Genomic DNA, 22,399 nt, shown 5'->3' on the forward strand with positions numbered 1-22,399 from the left:
GGTTACGACAAAAAGGTTAACAGGAGAAAGCTGCCAATTGGGAAACTTACTGTCTACTGAGTTTCTTTCTGTAAAGATTGGTGGCTCTGACCTCACAAATGCTCTATATAATAGACTTCCATATCACTAGATGCTTTTCTGAGGAGCTGAAACAAGTGAGACAGTTCTGTGTTGAGATGAATACATTAGTTAGCTGTTAGCTGCACTGCAAAGATGACAGTAACTTGCCAGTAAAGTAATGTAAATATACAATACTCCCCTGCAAGACATTCACTTGCAAGACATTCAATTTTACTGTGCATTTACTGTAGTAAAATATTGTTTTGTTTTAATTTTATTGTACCTTTACTTTGTAATTTTACAGTATTCAAATATTTGAATAAGTAAATTAGCCACTATACCTGCTGTATACTTTACAGACAGATTTTACCAATGACAGCTTATATTGACAGCTTATCCACCTATATTTATCCTTGGTACAGTTGACACATTGATAATTTAAAAAAGCAAACAATATACATAAATCAATAAATAAATGACTGATATTATCAGTGCATATGATCAATCACTTGGTTAAAATTATGCCAGAAATATTTTCAGTTGTCTCGTGATTCCATATATAGCAATTTTTTTTATCATTTATTATTTTAGGGAATTATAATGAATTAATCTATCTATTGATTTGTCTATTTATCCACTGATGTGTATATTGATTATTGATTTGTGTATATTGATTATTGATTATTTAATTAGCAATTGATGAATTGATTACTGAGTGGCACAAACAGACTTCAGCAGTCTAACTATTCAACTGTGCATGTTACAGCTACATGACAACTTAATGAGCACTTTGATAAAATATAGAGCCTTATAAGCTAACTCTATCTCTCTCTCCTGCAGGTCAGAGACCTTTCCAGTGTCAGTACTGCCCATATAGCGCCTCACAGAAGGGTAACCTAAAGACTCATGTACTGTGTGTCCACCGCATGCCCTTTGACAACAGCCAGTATCCAGATCGACGCTTCAAACGCTCACGAATCGAGTCTGATGCATCTGGCAACCCTGAGGATGGAAACTCTCCTTTGTCTGGCCAGGGGGGAACAGGGGAAGGATTCACTTTTGTGAGTGACACGGTCCAAACTTCATCCAGAGATTCTGAGAAGCTGTAGGGCCTCACAGCGTCACCAATACTCATCGAGTAGCATCAGTTGGTGAACAGTTATTTCTTTTTCACAATGGAGAGAGAAGCAGAGAAGTGGACTTCTACAAATCTAGTGACTAAACCTGATTTTCAGCCACAGCAGGCATTGTAGTGATCAGGTGTGCTATGAATATGAAGCATGCTCGTAAAGAGTGAACAGGCAGTCTTACAAAGATTATAAATCATATAAATCATCACCTGATCGTTGTGAAACACAATCTGTAGCATTACTCTAGTTACCTGAAATGATATTACAACGGATTAGTCAAGAAGAAGAAGAAGAAAAAAGGACAGTCACTGAATCCAGTCACATAAAATGACTTTTGTCCCAAAAATAATGCTTTTATCAGAAAAATGATCCGCGTGAACGATTTGGTGATAGTCAAAGAGGGAGGAGAGATGGAAGAGGGCTGCCGCGCACACCCTTCATGAACATGACACCACCAGTGGCCATTTGCCCAGCGCCACTGACGAGGGCGGATGGAGGCAGTGGACGGAAAGAGCAGGGGGGTGGATGGGGAGATGAGGGGAGGAGATGACGGGAGGTGGGGGCCTTGGTGCCAGTCTGACTGGAGCTGTCATTGCAGAGGAAATCAATTCACCTCCTCCACCATTGCCCCAACACACACACACACATATGCACACACACACATACTGTACTTGTCATTTAGGGTCAGCCCCCAGAACTGCCCAGCAACCCTCCCTGCTCCCTATCCTTCCTCCTTCCCTCGCACAAAAATCAAGATGACCACCAACAGGAGAAAAAAAAAATCAATGAAATGTATTTACAGGCCCCATTAGAGTCAGAGGTGTGTTATTTGTGCAGTTACAGTGTGTCATTTGTTCAAGTATCACATTTGAGGTGTGGGCGAAATGTTGAATGTGCTTTTTTAACTTCATTCTTTGTTAGATGACGAAATGTATCAGTTTAATCAGCTTCACTACAGAAGCCATGAAGTACACATCTACATATCTTCACATAACACACTCTGTGTAGCTTTAGCCAGAATTTTTTTTTAATCCTGTATTTTGAGCGAGACTTGAAAATCTGATGAAAGAGTAATCACACTCTAAAATGTTTGAAGACTTCCTAGCTTGTGAAGCAGTATGGAAGAAGTGATCATGTAGATATGAAGTGTATAGATAATGATATTTCCCTGTTTATGTGATCGTACCTTTTTTCCTTTTTTCTCTTGGCAAAAATGAAAGTGTTTTCTACATTTTAGATGATCAATTTCTGCCCCCCTCAAAACCAGACCCAATTTCTTCCGATTTTTTGTGCATTTCTGTTTTGAATGTTCTTCTATAAAAAAAAAAAAAAACAAGATTAATGACACATGGACAAAATCAGGAATCTTACAGAGTAAAATAAAGTGGATCAACTTTCACCCTACTTCCTTTTGTTAAAGCCAAGCAGGGGTGAGGAGGTAAATAGAAATTGGGGCTTTTTATTGCCTGGGCATGGAGGGGAGGGATATTAATGTTTTGTGATAAAGAGAAATGATCCCGACTTTAAGAAAGTCGATATCTTCCCGCTCTACGAGGGAACTCTCGACACTTAAACCCCTGGGCCTTAAGGCTGCTTCACATCTGCCGAAAGGAGTTTACTAAACTCGCAAATACCCAACACACTCTGCGCTAATCAGCAGACAAAACTGAATCCCGGACCAGGCGCCAGAGGAGCTTCATCTCGTGGCTAAGATGAAAAAAAAGAGAAAAAGAGGGACAGTAAAGAAAAGGAAGAGTAAGCGATTCTGTAATGACGGAGTAGAGATTGAGTGAATCTATCTGTAACTGTTCCCTGCAGAGATTCTCTAATTAACATCTTTTGGCCATTAAGGAAAAACATACTTTTTTATTTCTTTTCTGTTTCTAGGATAGTTCTCACTGCCTTACTTAACTCAAGTTGATCAATTAAATGCGACTGTTTATATAAGCTCTATCCAGGGCAACTTGTTTTACATAAAATAAATACTTTATCAACGTAGTGAGCTTTAGAAGTTTTAGTGCACTACTGTTTTTTTTTTTTTTTTGGTCATTGTGTCAGTCGCTTGCTCTCTCTCTTTTTTTTTTGCGTGTGCGTGCGTGTTTGTGGTTACATGTGTGTGCTTGCCATATACAGAAAAGCAGGAAAAAAAACAAGAAACATAAAAACAACATTAAAAAGACATTCCATCCCCAGCACCTTTTTTTCTCTGTTTTGTGTCTTTTGGATTATCATGGTCAAGCTTAGAGACAGGCAATAATGTTGTTTGTGACACTGGAAGATCATATTCTCTGTATAGTGTTTGTCCACTCTGTATAGTCAGGTGCTAACATTCCCCCCGTCCCCTCAGGCATATGTTCCTTCTTTCCTATCTTCCCTGAGACTATATAACTGGTTTTCAACAAGTCACCAATACAGCCATGTGCAAATTTAAAATGTATAAAAATATTGTGCTCCTTGGGACATCATTTTCTTTCTCTATACTGTCCTATAGTATGTGCTCCTGGTCATTCTGCTGTCCAACATTCCTAAATGAAGAATATTTCTATATCCGAGGAGGACATGAAGAGTGTAGAGGATTTTGTTGCTGTTATATACTCATAACACGTAGATGAGTTTGTATTTAAGGATTACTCTTGGTTATTATTTATTATCATGGATCTGAAAGGAGAAGAAGCAAGCTATGATGAAGTATCAGGTTTTTATTTCAGCTATGACTGTTTTCTTTCTGCTGTTCTTTAGCGGTTCTAATGTCTTTGAAGCAGTATAGTTTTATCCAGTGTTTTACGCAATAAAACCTCTACCTCTGAAAATACAGCCTTGCTTGATTTTTATATCTTGTCTTATTGGCTCTTTATGAGAAAACACACACACACACACACACACACACACGCACACACACACTCTACCACCACCACCACCAAGCATCCACACAATATAATGCTTACAGTGGAGAAAGTGGATTTGTGTGTTGCTGCAATATGCAACCATTATATGTGCCAAAACCTTTAATTATCATTCCATTCTCGTACCATGCAATTATGAAAGAACATGTGCCGAGTATAAACACGTGGCCGTACACTTTATGAGAATAATCCGCATTCTCCTGAGTAAATTAAACATTACCTATGCACAGGAGCACACACACTTAGTAACTTTGCCCAAATTCCTTTGAAGCCCCAGAAGTTCTTCGGCGGCTGCCGCTGATGCCCATAGGGTTCACAGGCACTGAAACTGAAAAATAGTCTGGTGACGTGTGGCACCAAAGTGGGCCGTGAACACGACTAAATGAAATCAAATGGCTTTCATAAACAGTAACGAGCGCCACCTGTAACACTAAGCCCTGCAAAGTCATCAGCGCACGGCCGCATGCAAAATTATGATCGTTAAACTTTAAAGCTCATATACAGCTAATGCATAACCCCCACACATCACACACACAAAGAGGCACTCTCTGTCTACTCAGTCCTCTCTGAAATCTATAGGACAAAGAAAGTGAGAGAAGGAAAAATGAACAGATGAAAGAGGAGGAATAAAAAGGCCTGAATGTCTCCAGTGCAAGCTCTTTCTACTATTAATGGAGAAATACAGTGTGTGGCATCTTTAATGGCCTTTATTTCTATTATACAACACTGAATAATTAACTCAGAGGCAGAGTGTCACCTAGATTTATCTTTTAATTAAAATAGTGCGGTTCACACATATTTGAGTGGTGGTCCAAATAAACGCAATATCCAAATTTATGTTTTGTTTATCTTCCTGTTAATTATCGAGAGATTGTTCTCTGCATAACCCTTCATATTTTTCTCCACTCCCTTTCCAAAGTTGGGAGGTCTGTATCAGAGCTAATAAAGCCGTGCAGTCAGATTTTATTAATTTATGGGCAATTATGATAACTGGGGAAAATAAGATCCCTATTGTGATCTCAATTTCTTTATAAACACTGAAGCATATACATTAATCATCGCATTTCCACAGGTGATGGTTTCCTCCTGTCTTTATGAATCTTTATAAAACAATTTCTTCCTGAATTCTCATTTTGTGGGTCAAACCAGCTAATATAAAGAGACAGTCATTTTCAAGCCATTATGTAAAAAGGAATTTAAAAGGTCTTTTAAATGAATATGCTTTTTTCAGAGATTTTACAGTACAGATTTTTATTCAGATACTCACCATATGTGGAATACGTGAAGTACGGTTAAGAATTTAACAAAAAACTTAATTACAATCATTAATGCAACATAAAATATCTAACATGCACATTCACTTTTTTTATACATTTTAGCAGCAAAAAATTGCTTTGTTGTTATTTTGTTGGAATGATAAACATATTTTTTATTTATTCTTTATTCATTGTTCAATTTTCAAGACAGAAGTTACTTGTACTATAAATAGCACAACCCTAACCCTAACCCTTTTTTTAATTAAAACACCTGATTAAAACACCGATTGTAGTATCTGCTGAAAAATAACACAGCTCCACATATCTGTTTGAAATGGGGGTATTTCGAATTGACCCGATAAAAAAACAAATAAATAAATAAATAAACTAGACCTGAGGGTTAAAGAAAGTGTTTAAACTAACATGTGCCATTCCCTCATTTTAATTTTGTAGCACAATATTTTGTGAAAGGCACTGCTTATATGATTATAATTACACAGTGTCAATGTTTCTATACTTGATGCAGTTTAGTTAACTGTTTCTCTGGGATAAATCTCTTTATCAGAATTTGATTCCAGTTACTTGACTGCTCTGATTCAGTATGGATGTTCAGACAACAGTTCACAGTCGTCTCCTGCAGAGGCCACACGCTACTAATTACGCCTATTTTGTCACGACTTGGCAAAGGCCATCATTTGAGCCTGCGGTTGCCCAATTATAATCTCTTTTTTCCGAAATCACAAACGTAGACGGCCATTTTCTGAAGCCGTATTTCCTCGTCATTATTGAAAGTCCCTCGGCAGGAGAGGGTTCTGTTACCACCGTGCTTAATTACCGCTAGCATTCATTAAAAACCCTTAGTCTTAAAGGTAGATTTTCAGCCACACTGCCTTAATTAGTGCCAGTGTGGCTGTGAGTGTTATAAGGGGTTTGTTTTAGTAACAGTAGCACACATCATGTATACAGTAAGCCTGCTGCTGGTGTAATGCTGGAGTTTGTCAAATCACGCTAAAGCCATTTTGACATTCATTAACTACAAGATTTTGAGAAAAGTGTCTGTTGGGGCATGCCAAAATCAGTGTGTGTGTGTGTGTGTGTGTGTGTGTGTGTGTGTGTGTGTGTATGTGTTGAGAGGGATGCTCTGCTACTGTCATCTGGACCATTAGATGGATTCAAATATTTCCACAACAGCAGGATGAAAGAGGCCTGTTACTATTTTATTCTCATATATAACACCTGTATGTGTTTTAGAAATCCACAGAGACCCAGGGCTGGATTTTCTGCATGTTGAAGAAAGGAGATGAACTGCTGCTAGCTAAAATATTCACAATATAAACAACCAGTCATGGTTGCAGCTCTGTGTGTGTGTGTGTGTGTGTGTGTGTGTGTGTGTGGGTGTGGGTGTGCGTTTTAATGAATGATTTGTAGGTTGCAGGGCTCAAGTTGAGGAAGGACGCAAGAGAATGTCATACTCCCCAATTAAAAAACATTACAAAAATTCTCTGCCATTGCTTTTTTTCAGTTCTCTTTGGTATAATGGTTAATATGATTAAAGTTAAGGTTATGGATAAAAAAAATCCCTAAATATTACAGATAGGATAATTAGCTAGCTACCTAAATAATTGGTTCTTATGGGTGGTTGTATTGTGTTCAAGGAATTTGTCTTGGTGTTGGAATAAACAACAGAGAACAACTTTCACACAATATACAATAATTTACACAATATATACCAATTTACAGTAAACCTACAATAATTTACAGTAAATATCAATGGCTGTGCAATATCATTACAGTGCAATCAGCAACACAACTGTTAAATGTCAGGCCAAGTAAATACTGGTAGTGTGGTTAATGTCCATGTATAATAGTATTTCTACTTAATATTTTTAATAAGTAGTGTTTACTTAAAACAAGTCATTTTTTACTTAAAATTAAATTATTTCCCCAAACAAGTAGTATTCTTGTAGACCAGCCAGGGGCTTGGCCTATTTGGGAAGTTTAAGGAGCGCCTCCTTGGTGAATAGTTTTGATTTGTTTAACACTTTACATTACACTAAACCATTATAGGTTTCAAAGTAACAAATCTCAAGAAACAAAAATGATCAAATTGTATATATTGATATCTTATTAATAAAAAAAAGAACAAAAAAATCAGTTCAAAAGTGCATTTCATTTGCTGAATGTGACATGTTCATGTTCATGTTAATGTTAATGTTAATGTTACATGTTCTCTAATCACTTGTATAACAAACACAAGGGGTGCAAACTTTTGCACTGAACCATAGCTTTGCAGGAAGCCTATCATATAAAACAAATTACTGTATAGTCTAATATAGTCTTATAGTACCTATACACATCTTTATTACTCCTGCCCAAGTGCTAAAGCAGCAATAAAACATCAGGAGTCACTGGTGTGACAAATCTGAAGTAGGAAGTCTTTTTCTCTTCCACAGCCCATTGGCTGGTGCATATAGAGTTAAATCTGCCAGATGAAATATCAGATCCGTTTGGCCCGCAGATATCCATTAAAGTGCAGAATGCTGCTTTCTCTCGCAGCTTAGATGCCAGATGTTCCTCCCCCCATCTCTAATCATTGCAGATGTAATGGGGTAGAATGCTGCAGTTTGTGACTTCGCTGGCATGCACACTGTATATTGCACAGGGGAACAGCACAGTCTGAGCTATATAATTATACTCCATTAATACGCCAGCATTCCACGCTAGCTGAAGAAACAAAGCTCAATAAAGACAGCATCCATCCAATCCCATGTGTCTGGCTGTCCCAGCGCCGGTGACAAGCATGCATCACGCTGGATGTTTGGATTAAGAACTATTGTTGTCAGAATATCAAGCAGAAAGTGAAGGAAGTATGCTGATAGTGTTGCTGTATTGTTAACACTCTGCTCATTTTTTTTCCCTCCATCGACCAGCGTGCCTGAGACTGTGCAGGTGTCCATCGTTAAGGCTCTGCTCAGTGTGTGTGTGGACAATGCTGAAGGGCTGCAATCACTTTAAGAGTCAACAGACAATTCCACCTGTCATCTGTCTGATGGGATATTGACCAGAGAGTGAGCACGAGAGGGAGAAAGAGAGAGAGAATTGGAGAGATGAAGGTATTTCTCAGCCATTTGACAAACACTGGCTGATGGTTTGTATAAAGATCAATTACTCCTGTTCTGTCACGTAAGTTTGATTTCCTTTTATGTATGAATATGGAGTATGTGGTTGGATTTATTTAACCAGATGTGAACCTATAACTAACTTATAATATTAATAAATACACTTTATATATAATGTCTCTCAAACACAGACCTCAAGGATGCACACACACATTGATTTGCTATCTTTGTGGGAACCTTCCACTGACTTAATTATTACTGTAGTCTACTCTGTGCTTACATGCAAACTGGAACCTTCTAAAATCTCTCTCGCTCTCTCTCTCTCCTTCTTTGTCTCTCTCTCTGTATATATATATATATATATATATATATATATATATATATATATATATATATATATATATATATATATATGTATATATATATATAAGGCTAAATCCTAAGGAATATAACAACACGACATGCTGTTATAGGAAAATAATCAATGACGGTGTAGTGTGATGCAGCCCAACACAAAGCACAGCAACTCTTGCTACCCCAAGTCGATTATTTACTTAAAACATGTCCCAAACACTGCTTATACAACAGCAGTTTGTCCACAAGTACAGTTTTTAATTACTAATTGAAGACAATCATACTTTTTACCTGTTTATAGTTACATTGGATACCGTGGACGGTCCACGAGACAAGTTGGTTCTTGATATCACTTATGTTATAGCAGTGATAAACAGTTGTTCCCTAACAGCCTCAGTTTTTTCTTTATTTCTCTATAGGTTAAGAGTTTAAAAAATGTACACTGTCAGGTTACAGAGAAACCAGAAAGAGCAAAATCCTCTGATTGAAGACTTTCCTGTGGTGGAAAACTTACTGACTGCTACAAAGCACTGACACTGGAGACTCCTTCCATAAATGTTAAATATCCTTACAGAAAGCTTCTCCATATCAACAATTATATGTTTTTCTAAATAACATTGTTTTTTTTAAATCTGTTTATGATTAGGCTTAGATCATGTTGAGTATTCACCATACAAGTCCCTATAAATTAGCTGTTACTATAGAAACAGTAATGTATTAGAATGAAAATATTACCATAAACATAAACAGCTGTTATATGAAATGAATCAACCTTCTGACCAATCAGATTTGAGAATTTGACAGTGCTGCGGTGTAATAACCAGTAATACCAATCAGAATTCAGGTTATGAGTATAGATTTACTGATAGCATTTAAAAATGTGTTCCAGGAGCTCTAGCACTCACCAGACATTTTACTGGGCCTGTGGGTAAACAAGCTGCGGCACTGATTTATACAAGACTGACTTTAACAGTGCCGGGTCCTGACTTTCTCCAGCGAGGCCCCACACTGTTAAGAATTTCAAATGTGCTTTTTGTACGTCCTCTTTTTATTGATGTGTAGCTGCAAAGCTGTCTTTTAAGTGTGCATATGGGTGTAGATGCTGGACTTTTTTTTTGCTTAAATAGGAATTTTCTCATCATTTATCCAGAGGCAGGAACGTCAATGGAAATGATGGTAGTGTTTTCAGGTTCTGGTGAATTGTGAGTAAGCTTTGGTGGCGGTTAGATTGATCTGAACCCTGCTATAGATTGGACTAAGGGCCCGCTCTTGTCCTCTCACACTAATCCTGAATTTGATTAATGTTCCAAATGTGTAAATAAAAATATCAAAACAGCCTCTTCGAGAAAGCGGGAGATGGCATCTCAGCTCAGGGAGAAAACTACATGAGTAATGAGTTTCAAACTCTTACAAACTGCTCTTTTTCTCTAAATGTTAAATGTTTCAAAGATGACATGAGATTTCATTTTTAATTTGTACAGACAGGAGACAAGACCAATGTACTTAATTCTTTTCAGATTTTCAGACTTTGTATTTTATAATAATTCAATCTAATCTTATAATCTAAATCATTTTCACATGAGATTCTTCCATATGATCTTTTTTAATGTGATTTTTTACATATGATTCATTTTTTCTCAGATGCTTTGTTAACACGATTCATTTTTTGTGATTCACACGACTCATTTATTTTCACGAGATTTTTTTCATGATTCATTTCTGTTCATAGGTGATTTTTTTAACCAGGTTTGGTTTCACTTCATTCTTACAGATGATTCATTTGTTCCCACATGATTTTTACACATGATTAATTTTTTAACAAATTATTTTTACCTGTGATTCATGTATTTTTGTGTCATTTTTGTACATGGTTCATTCATTTCCATCTGTGATTCTCACACATGATTCATATTTTCACGTCATTTTTAAATAATTTATTTTTTCTGGATTTTTTTTTATAGGTCATTTTAAACATGATTCTTTTTTCAGATGTCATTTTTACATATGATTCATTTATTTTCACGCCATTTTTACACATGATTTAATCCCATGTGATTTTTTTTTTTGCAATTGATTCAATTGTTTTCATGTGATTCTTACACATTAATTTTCCACATGCCATTTTTGCATGATACTTTTATTTTTACATGCAATATTTCATTTTTTTACATGTAATTATTTTTTTTACACATGATTCACATGTGTCATATGTGATGTAATTGATCACGTATTATTCACAATGTCACCTGTTTACTTGAGTTCACATGTGCAATTTGAGGGCATAACATGTTCAATTACATGTTTAACACATGTAATCACATATTACTTACATAATCATGGGTGAAAAACATATGATCATATATGAAATGTATGTGATTTTTTCTGGAAGAGATGTGAGTGTGTGTTACTGTGCATTGTGATAAAGCAGTGTACAGCATTTTCAGATCTCCAGGTGTGGGAGTTGAAAATGTGCCATGGCCAGAGCAACTTCCTGTAAGACAGCACAGGCCTCTAATTGACATGACCTTTCATTGTGTGTGATCGGCGTAACTAGAAAAAGTAGAAGGATCTGAAAATGAGCAGAATGTGCAAAAAACTACAGAAAAAAATTTCAGACAACCTTTATCATGTTATGAATTTAACTATTTTGAAGTCTGTGATGGAATTGCAGTCCTCACACTCACGATGCGATAAGAAAAGGCTATAAATGAAAATGTGCTAGTTCTGTGTGGATTTAAAGATTTTGCTTTGGGGTCTTGGGAGGCAGCTCGCTTTATTCTGCTGCCTTAAGACCCTCTTATAATGTTGGAAAAACATATTGCACATGGTTGGATATTAGCTAGGAGCAAACCACTCTGGAATGAGATTTCTTGTAAATTTCAGTTATCACAGACTCCATTTAGCTTCACATTAAACACCCACTTGAAAAAAAAAAGAAAAAAAAAAAAAAGAAAAATGCTCTGGTTTCCAATTTGCATACAGTGTGAAGCAAGTGCGCTATCATGTGATTACCCAGGGTAATTAAAACAGATGTAACATGAACACTTCCTTAAGTACCGATAATTAATATGTAATTATGCACTCATTTATACACAAGTTAACACATCTAGTAGAGGCAGACGTTTCCGGTTCAAATTACTGTCATTAACAGAAAAACCACTTCTCATCTGAGGTATCAAAACAAAGATTCCCAGAAAGGATAAAAGATAAAAAAACTCCAGTTGTTGTTTGGTTAGAGTTTAATGAATCTTTAAGCTAAAGCGTGCCAGAAGAACAGTTTAAGAGTGCAATTTCTTACCCAGTGGACCGATTCAAAACCCTTCCTTCCTTCAAAACCTCTCATCATCCTGATTTGGTGTAATCCATGCAGGCAGGTTGCACACGTCATGATGCAAGAGGAAGGGAAACGGGAACAAGAGTAGAGGATTACGTTGTTTTGATTTGAAACATTCATCACTCTTTCATTAGATTGTGGTATCAGGAAAGCAATTAAACTTACAAACCTCAGGAATTAGCATCCAATAACTCAATTAACAAATTCTTAGCACTGATAATCATCTTACCACTAAAAAAGAGGCTAACCTTCACTCTCAGTATTCTCCACTCCCTCCTGCTCATTCTGACAATACGGTCTGATTTCGTGTGGCATAACAAGATCACCTGAGTAACCATCTCTCTTCTCAAGAACCAAACATCTTTCCATGTGCCCATGCTCTCCCTTGCTTTCTCTCCTCATTGCCCTCATATAGGAATGGCATTGTTAGCCCAAACCCCCATGGTGCAGCTGGATACACAGAGGCTCTGGTGCTAGCACCTCAGCGGGCGTCTTTCACTCATAAAACAAGAGATCACCTTGGGTAGCCGCATCAGTGTGCTCGTTCATCGTTAGCGTCAACGTGAGTGTGATCAGCAGCCGGGCTGACGTCTCCATTCAGCTGCCACCTGCTAGCTGTCAATCAGAGCCAGGCAGCTGGGCGTCCTGGGGCTATTGACAAAACTGTCGGCGCAGAGCTGAACCGTGCCCATCACATCGCTGACTTGTTTCCTTTCCCCTTCTTTTCTTTCACTCTCTTTTGCTGTTTTTCTGGGCTTGTGCCATCCCTCCATCATCACAGTCACCTGCCAGGGTATAAACTTGTTCAGAGCTGTAGTGGCAGCTGGGAACATTTCTTTCATTTATTCGTTATGATTATTTTTTTTGTCTGTGTGCCTTTTTTTCAGAATGCCTTATGGTTTGTGTATCAACATCCATCAATATGGCTGAATACATGCTTCCATGTCAGTCAAACAGTACAATGTGAGTGAATGCTGATGACAAGTTTCCCATGAGGCAGCACTGAATAAAGAGAATGTTTGCTTTCTTGGTGGTGTGCTTTAATCCATATGTCAAACTGATTTTAGACGCTTTATTGGGAGTGGTATAGTTTAAATGCTAAACAAGATGGCTGTTTGCTCATGGACATTTATTCTTTTCATACAGGCTTTGCTCAAAGAATTCACAAATTAGGCAGAATTGCTGATAATATAAGTACACTGTCAAAAAAAAAATACTATGAAACTCTACCTTTCTTTGTCGCTGGTGCAACTTTTGTTCCTTTAATATTTGCTCATCATCTACTTTAATAGGAACACCTGTACACCTTTATATTCAAGCAATTATCCAGTTAGGGAATCATGTGACAGCAGCACAATGCAGAACATCATTCAGATACACATCAGGAGCTTCAGTCAATATAAAGTTGGTAAAGAAAATAGAATCTCAGTAATTTTGACCATGTCATATTTGTTTGGTGCCATGTGGGAGGTTTGAGTATTCCAGAAACTGCAAATCTGGGATTTCATGCACAACAGTTTATGCAAAATGGTGTGGAAAACAAAAAATACCCAGTGAGCTGTCCTGTGTGTGGAAACAATTTGATCATGAGGAGAATGGCCAGATTGATTGAATAGGAAGGCTACAGTAACTCAAAGAACCATTCTTTACAACCACGGTAAGCAGACACACCAAATCTTGAGGCATGCACAGCACAAAATCTTGAGGCATGTGGCCTGAAATAGCAGAGGACCACATCGGGTCCCAATTCTGCCAGCCATGAACAGGAATCTGAAGCTACAGTGGACCCAGACTCACCAAAACTGGACAGTTGAAGATTGGAGAAAGACCAGGTAACATTTCTGAAAATCCCAGCAGATCAGTAGTTACTGAAAAACGTCTCCAGGTTACGAATGTAACCATGGTTCCCCGAGGGAACGAGACGCTGCGTCACGAAACGCTATGGGAACGCCCCCGCGCGACCGCGCTCTGAATCACGTGTCTAATCCGTCCAATGGATGGGCGAGACGTCACGGGCGGGGTGACATAGCGACCCGGAAGCATAAAAGCCCGAGCGGCGAGCCCCGCGTTAGCTTACTGGAAAATGAAGCAAGCGCCACAGGGACGCCGGAAGTGTGGCACCGAGACGCAGCGTCTCCTTCCCTCGGGGAACCATGGTTACATACGTAACCTGGAGACGTTTCCCTTCAGGAACTCGAGCTGCATCACGAAACGCTATGGGAACGAGTATACCCACGCCGCCAGACTTACAAGTCCCTGCCTCCGGGAGGAGGCAAGCCTAAGGCACAAGGACAGAGGAGCCGGGAGTGGCTCGGGTATCTAGGTCATAAAACCTGGCAAAGGTCAGGGGCGTGGACCATCCCGCCGCGTTGCAGATGTCCTGTAAGGACACACCTGCCAGAAAGGCCTTAGAGGCCGCCACCGCTCGGGTAGAGTGAGCCTTGACCCCCAGGGGACTGGGGAGACCAGAGGACTCGAAAGCCAGAGAAATGGATTCTACAATCCACCGGCTGAGGGTCTGCTTAGAAGCAGGAAAACCCCTCTTAGGGGGACCAAAGCAAACAAGCAACTGGTCCGCCTTTCTCCACAGGGCAGTTCTGTGGACGTACGCGTCCAGTGCTCGCACTGGACAGGTACAATTAAGCTTCCGATGGTCGGGCTCCCTGAAGGGAGGAGGACAGAAAGCCTGCAGCACGACCGGCCGTGGTGCCGAGGAGGGGACTTTCGGTATGTACCCCGCTCGGGGGTACAAGAATGCTTTGGCCAAACCAGGGTTAGGGTTAGGGTTAGGGTTAGGGTTAGAGAGGGGCGTGGCAGGCCGCAATAGCCGCCACGTACACCTTCAGGGTGGAGTGGGTCAGTCCCGCGGAGAGGTGGGCCTGCAAGAACTCCAGCACTGTACCAACTGGGCAGTGAACAGGGTCTCCAGCATCTCCAGGCGGTTGATGTGCCAAGTGAGATGGCGGCCGCTCCACAGACCACGGGCAGGATGGCCACTCATGATCACTCCCCATCCGGTGAGGGACGCATCCGTCGCTAGCACTACGCGGCGACCAGGAGCTCCCAGGACCGGGCCCTGAGACAAGAACCCAGGTTCTCTCCACACAGCTAAGGCACGGCGGCATCGCCGCGTGACCTTGATCATGCGGAGCGGGTTTCCTCTGTTCGGAGAAACCCCCTGGTCTTGAGCCACCACTGTAGGGGTCTCATGTGCAGCAGGCCAAACGGTATCACGTTGGACGCAGCTGCCAATAGGCCCAGCAGTCTCTGAAACTGCTTTACAGTGAGTGACTGGCCTACTTTCACTCTCGCGACCGCTGTGAGGACCGACTCGATCCGAGCAGGAGACAAACGTGCCTGCATCGTGGTCGAATCCCACACGACGCCTAGATAAGCGGTTCTCTGAGCTGGAGAAAGCACGCTTTTCACGCTTTTTCTCGTCTTAACCCCAGTTCCTTCATATGGGCGAGAACGGCATCTCGATGCCGAGCTGCCATCTGCTCTGAATGAGCTAAAATCAACCAGTCGTCGATATAGTTCAGTATGCGGATGCCCTGTAGTCGCATAGGAGCCAGGGCAGCATCCACGCACTTCGCGCGGGGTGAGAGTGCTAGGCCGAAGGGAAGAACCCGATACTGGTAAGCTTCGCCCCCGAAAGCGAACCTCAGGAACTTCCTGTGCGGGGGAAGGATGGAGATGTGGAAATACGCATCTTTTAGGTCAATCGTGACGAACCAGTCCTCGGACCTGATCTGAGACACGACCTGAGTGACCGTAAGCATCCTGAACTTCAGTCGAGCGACTGAGAGGTTCAATTGCCGCAAGTCCAAAATGGGACGCAGCCCTCCCCCCTTCTTGGGAACAATGAAGTACCGGCTGTAGAACCCTGACTCTCTGTCGTGAGGAGGGACCACCTCGATGGCCTCCTTCCTCAGGAGAGTATGTACTTCCTGCTCCAATACCAGAGCCTGCTCGGGACCCACCACAGTGGGAAGAACCCCAGAAAAACGAGGTGGAGGCGAGCCGAACTGAATTCGGTAGCCTCTTTCTACAGTACGCAGGACCCAATGAGACACATTCGGCAGAAGTTTCCACGCTGCCAGAAAGCTCACTAAGGGAATCAGTCTCTCGAGACTGACCTCTGGTGTAATAGAATCGGTTAGCTGGGTGCCCTGAGGCGGCGAACCGACATGGGGGAAATGAGCTAACCTCTGCAAAGGCCTCAGGAGAGGCCGCGAGCCCCCCAGACCCGCTACGTTGCCGGGCGAGAACTGGGAGAGGCGCTCGCCGGAGACCGCTGCGCCCTGAAGCACCATAGGTGGCAGGGTTGGCAGATCGACCTCCTGAGGGCACTGGGGGGACCCGGGCACCGTAAGATGAGGTGTACGCCGCGTCGCCCCAGAGGGGCCCGCCCTCGGAAGCCCTGGGCCAAAACCATCAGGGCTTCTTAGCCGCGGCCCTTCTGGACATGAGGACAGTCCTCAGATCTGCCTTAGTGCCCGAAGGGCCTCCCTGTAGGAGGGGGCCATACACGGAGGGGGCTGCCCCCGCCCAGCAGCCCCACGAGCTAGAGAGCGACGGGGGAGGAACCGCTGGAACGCCGCCGCCTGAGCACGGGCCTGCTGGTATCTCTCGACGACGGAGTCTACCGCGTCGCCAAACAGGCCCGAGGGAGTAAGCGGGGCGTCCATGAGCACGACCCTGTCCTTCTCTTTCATATCGGACAGGGTCAGCCAGAGATGCCTCTCCGCCGCCACCAGGACTGCCATAGACCAACCGATAGCACGGGCGGTCTCCTTGGTGGCGCAGAGGGACAGATCAGCGGCCCGCCTGAGCTCAGCTACCTGCTCAGACGTACTCTCCCCCTGCTCATCCAGCTCTTTAAGCAGGTCGGCCTGGTACGCCTGTAACACCGCCATGGTGTGCAGACACGCACCGGCCTGACCTGCTGCCGTGTACGCCTTGCCTACCAGCGCTGAGGTGGTCCGCAGCGGCTTGGTAGGCAACGCCGGAGCCTTCAGGGACGATGCAGCAGCAGGGGACAGATAGCTGGCTAGCGTCTGTTCAACCCTGGGCATCGCCCTGTAACCGGAGTAGTCCAGCCCCGCCACATTAGCGTAATGGGAAGAAGTGGGGCTGAACAACCGGGCTGAAAACGGCCTATTCCAGGACCTCCAGAACTTAAACCAGCCTGTCTGGTACCAGTAACCATGCCATGGTCAAAGTTACAGTTTTGTTTCATCTGTTAACTTGGATATCATGTACCTTTAAAATGATGTAAGGTAAATAAATAGACCATAATAAGTTTTTGGGGTAAAGTTTCAGACGTACACTACATGCTCCTGTCTAAAGAAAAGATAAATACTAAAGGTACAAAAGGTGTAAGCTTGAGGGTACCACTCTAGTGGAAAAGTACACTTTATTACCCTTTGTTTCTGGGAGTGTGTATAAAATTTAATAAACGAGAAAGCACTGTTTGTGAAAAGAGTTGTCACTTTTGCTCAACTGCCCTTTAATCCACATGTGGTCCAGGGTACTGATCTGCTCCACATGAAAACTGTAGTTCGGGATTCACTTCACAAAATTCAGCGACGAATAACGTGATTAAATGAGGTTGTATTATATCCTGTTTGAAATGCCTGAAAAGTGGGGTGACAGAATGCCTTCTTGATATACAGAGTGCAGAGGGCATTTAAAGACACGTCACTACACCTCATAAACACACTGAATGATTTCTGTACATAAGCAAGCAGTTTTAAAAAGACTTCATGTTAATTACTGACCAGTGGTGCCTGGTAACATTAATTAAATCAATACATTACAATACATGACATTTACCAATACAGTGAATAATAAATATTAACAATATCAAAGAGTTATTCCTATTATTTCCCATTTTGCAAAAAATTGCATAGCAGAAATGTGCCAAAGTTACTACCCTGATATTGACTATTATCTTACAAAAGCTAGTATTTTATTCCTTTCATACTACAGCAATTTTCTAGTAACTACAATCTTTAATTTATTAATTTTTAATTTTTAATTTTATCAAGTCAACCTTTTTTTTTTAAAATCAAATTATAGTTACACTGAGGCAAGTTCCTGTTATTGCTTATGTTACAGCAGCTATAAACAGTTGTTCCCTCAGCAGTCCTTTCCGCAGTCTCTCGAACTTGAAGAAGACAAAACACAGAGACTGTCATACGTCGTTAAGACTCTCACATGTTGGAAAACCTACTGACAATTACAAAGCGCTGACATTGGAGACTCCTTCCATGAATGTTAAATAAATGTCTACTTACAGAAACCTTCACCATATCAATGATTATATGGTTTTCTTTGATAAATAGCTACACATTTTAAAGTCTGTTTATTATTTGGCTTAGATTATGTGGCGTGTCTGTCATGCAAGTTACTAAGAATGAATTGTTACTATAGAAATGATTAGATATTAGACTGAGTGTATTAATATAAACCTATCATTTGCATTACACTCTGCATTATTGCCAGAGCTGCTGCTGGAGAAAACACCTCAACTCAAAATTAATCTGATTTTGACCAAACTGATTTGAGAATTCAACAGTGTTGTGGTATAAATAATTTTAAAAAACACAGCATAAATGATTACATTTTGTAGTTATTTGATATTGCTATAAATTACTACATTTTGTAGTAATGTCAAATGATATTGAGTCAGTTGCGAGGCTGCCATTGTGTTTGTATCTCTATTAGACCACTGGGGTGAACCTAAAGAAACAAAACTTAAAAAAAAACAGCTTTTCTTGCTTTTGCCATTATGATTTGACACACAAGCAGAGACATGGCCACCTTAATCACCCACTGTTTTAATAGGTCTTTAATAATGCAGGGGCTCAAAACAGAACACCTGTTGCTAAGATGTGCTGATGCAAATATCAAGGGGATTAATTAAAAGTCAATTATATTAATTTGGCTTTTGAAGGGTGATGGTGCGAGATAACGTGTGATTCTGTGAACACTGATACCCGAGCTCTCGATTTTTAATGTGGTTTTATCAGAGTCCATTAAAACGGCTCACACACGCACCCCACACTGTTTAGATGCCATTCTATGTAAATTTAATGAGCATTTGAGTTTCATCTTTTTAATGTGCATATCTGTGTCTTATGCATAATTGAAAAAATGCAAATAACTAAAATGTTTGTGTTCCCTGGCTCCTGTTCGTGACAGGCTATTGTATAAACCTGATACACAATTTTGTGTGTTAAAAGTCTGTTTTTTAGCTGTGACTGTTATGATGTTGGGTAAGTGGATACGCCTTTAAGTGCTTGTTTCCTGAACACAGATTCATAAATAAATAAGTAAGAACAGTTTTCATTGTGTAAGGGTTGTTTCTCAGCTTTAAGCCTTTAACCTTTCATTCTTCTTCAAGTGAACACACTATTAGAATTAGATGAGAAAAATAGGACAGAGTTATAAGGAAAGGATCAAGATAATAATAGAAAATCTGAGCACTGAAGTTACATGTACACCCAATTAATGTAGACTCAATTTTAATGTAAAGTCTATACAGTCATCTTGATTCTCTAGTTCTGCCCAGCATGACTGTATAATACTATTCACACATTTGACTGGCAGATCATAAAAAGCAATTTTCTATTTAGCAATACCACATATTTGTCCTTTAAATTGTCTGCTCTAATTACAGAAGCTTTTAGCAAAAATCCTGCTTGACTGAGAGAGGTGAAATTATCTATAATCTCGTAATAAATGGACATCAGAGGAGTATTTAGTCATTTCAAAGATATAATTTGTATTCAAGAACCCAATTTGCTGTTCACCATGAATTTTGAGCAGGGTATTTGCTCAACTGGTGTACTAGTACAGAGACAGGCACTACTACAGGTTGAGTGTACCTAAAAATGTTGATACTGTCAAAGGTTCAAGAAACATTAGATTAAATTTGCATCTGCACAACTTGTATGCATGAGCAATCTCAAACCATCTCGCATAAAAATGTGACACTCCTTTCCCTCCATTCTTTTCACAGTGTACTTTGTGGAGTGGTGTCTTGCTATGGCTAGTTAGCTACACTACAAGCAACTTACTGAAGCTATCCTGAAGCTACATCCAGAATTGATATCACATCTGCTGATTATTAATAATATGTATTTAAAAGAAGCTGCCTAGCAAACAATTTGCTCTTATAAACCTCAGTAACCTTCTCCATCTTGTTTCCTACACTGCTACTCACTAATTATTAGTTAAACTAGATAGGTAACAGCTTTTCTAGTCATTCTCCTGCCTCAATATGTACAATTTTAGAATCCTATAGAGTTCCTTGGCTTGCCCCTCTGGGGAAGGATGTAAACAGAGGGTTCCAGGTAGAACCATTTTAAAAAGCTCAAACATGTGAGAAACTACTTGGATAAATTTGGTCTGCTGTCTACTTTTTAAAAATGGACTGTTTTAGAAGATGATCCTGTGGGAATCAGTTTGAAAAGAGACAGTGATAGATGGACACATGTAGATGGTGTAGCGTGGTGTGTATTGGGGTGGAGTTGGAGGTAGCTTAGTCTGGCTGTGAAACAGTATTTAAGGAGAACTTTGCCCTCTGTGAAACAGCCTCAGTGGGAAGTTTGACCTCAGAACTGCCAAAGGAGAGCTGGCGCATTTGCTGTTCAATCCCACAAGGCTCTGCAGCAAGCCTTCTACTGCCAGCTCAATCCTCCATGGGCTTGGAATCCTGCTCAGCTACATTCTCTCTCTCTCTCTCTCTCTCTCTCTCTCTCTCTCTCTCTCTCTTTATGTCCTTCTTCCAAAACTGACCTGCTTCTGCTTCCAGTGGTGACCTGCTCTCTGTAGCAGTGGTACATCTAAGAGCTACATCTGTACATACTGGGGACATTTCTGCTTGGAGGACATTAACACATTCACACACTTACAGTAAAACATACTGTATGATTATTTACATCAAATCAAACTACATGAGATGTGTTTCACTGGTATACTATAAAATCAACAGAATGAATGATGATAATATAGGAAATTTATACATGAACCCTCATGCACTTCCACATGCAGTGTAAATAATCATGTGAAAAATAAAACCACATGTACAGCATGGGACAAATCACATATAACAAAATAAATGAATCAGATGTAAAAATTACATGTGAGAAATGAATCATGTGTAAATATCACACATGAAAGAAATTAGTCATGTGTAAAAAAAAAAAAAGGAAACACATGAGAATAAATGAATCAAGCATAAAAAAGTCACGTGAACATAAATGAATCATTGGAAATCACATGTGCTTAAATAACACATGCACTATATGCATGTGAACAGTCCACATGTGAAGTGTGTAAAAACCACATGTGTAAAATTCACATGCGGATCAAGCGATTATTCACTTTTCTGACTTTTCTGTAAGAGTAGACTGGAAAACTGCAGGCTATTTAGCAAGCTAAAGAAGACAAAATCAGGCTTCAAACAAAATTGCCTAATCAACTAGTTTCCCTTCATTTTGCTCTATGGCATTTGTGATGTAGACTGATGGGCTTTAATGCCGGATACACCTGGATATTAACATCTGTGGAAGCCAGTTGTACAGCTGTGAGGCTTGTTGATTAGCGCACTGCTCCTTGCCAAACACCTCCTGTAACCTTTTGTTTGTTAGATGATAGATGATCAGATTACTGACAAAACTTCTGGTAGTAATTTCATTTCATTGTGATGTCTGATTGTTGTTTGCTGTGTTGTGCTACCAGCACTACAGGTTTAAACTCAGTCCTCAGCGGGATTACAATTATTCCTCAAAGGAATTCCAACATATCAACATATAATCACTTAAAATATGACTATTCACCAGTAATTAATAGTTTAATTCACCAGGAATTGTCAGCTACATTATTATTTATTACACAATCCACCTACAATGCTGTATGAGATTATATTCTTTAAGTGCTCAATTATTTTCCTCAGAAGGCCTGAAGGCCCTCCTAGCAGCACAGAGCAGTAATAAATGTGTCCACATACTACATGCTACATGTGCTCCTTTTTTATATATGCTTCACATATACTAGTGTCACTCACAAATCTTTATGTAGCATTTAAAATATATTTATATCACAATGCTGATGAATGCTCAATTCTGATTGCCCAGAAGGTGATTAACTTAATTAATTTTTTCATAAATGACATGACAATGGCTATGACAATGGCTATAATTCAAATTACATGTTTATACTAATGTTCTCA

At 40.2% G+C, this 22,399-nt stretch overlaps 1 protein-coding gene across 5 annotated transcripts in view; it reads left to right on the plus strand.

The window, feature by feature from the left end:
• znf536 (zinc finger protein 536) overlaps positions 1–3,975 on the plus strand; it is a 175,371-nt gene extending 171,396 nt beyond the window's left edge. For all 5 annotated transcript variants that reach the window (XM_034299641.2, XM_026937560.3, XM_034299643.2 and 2 more), the window contains one exon: positions 901–3,975. In XM_034299641.2, the coding sequence (XP_034155532.1) occupies positions 901–1,169 (269 nt within the window). In that variant the 3' untranslated portion in view covers positions 1,170–3,975. The remainder of the gene's footprint in view (positions 1–900) is intronic.
• Positions 3,976–22,399: the final 18,424 nt, after the last annotated feature.

The sequence above is a fragment of the Pangasianodon hypophthalmus genome, chromosome 25, assembly GCF_027358585.1.
Source record: "Pangasianodon hypophthalmus isolate fPanHyp1 chromosome 25, fPanHyp1.pri, whole genome shotgun sequence".
NCBI lineage: Eukaryota > Metazoa > Chordata > Actinopteri > Siluriformes > Pangasiidae > Pangasianodon > Pangasianodon hypophthalmus.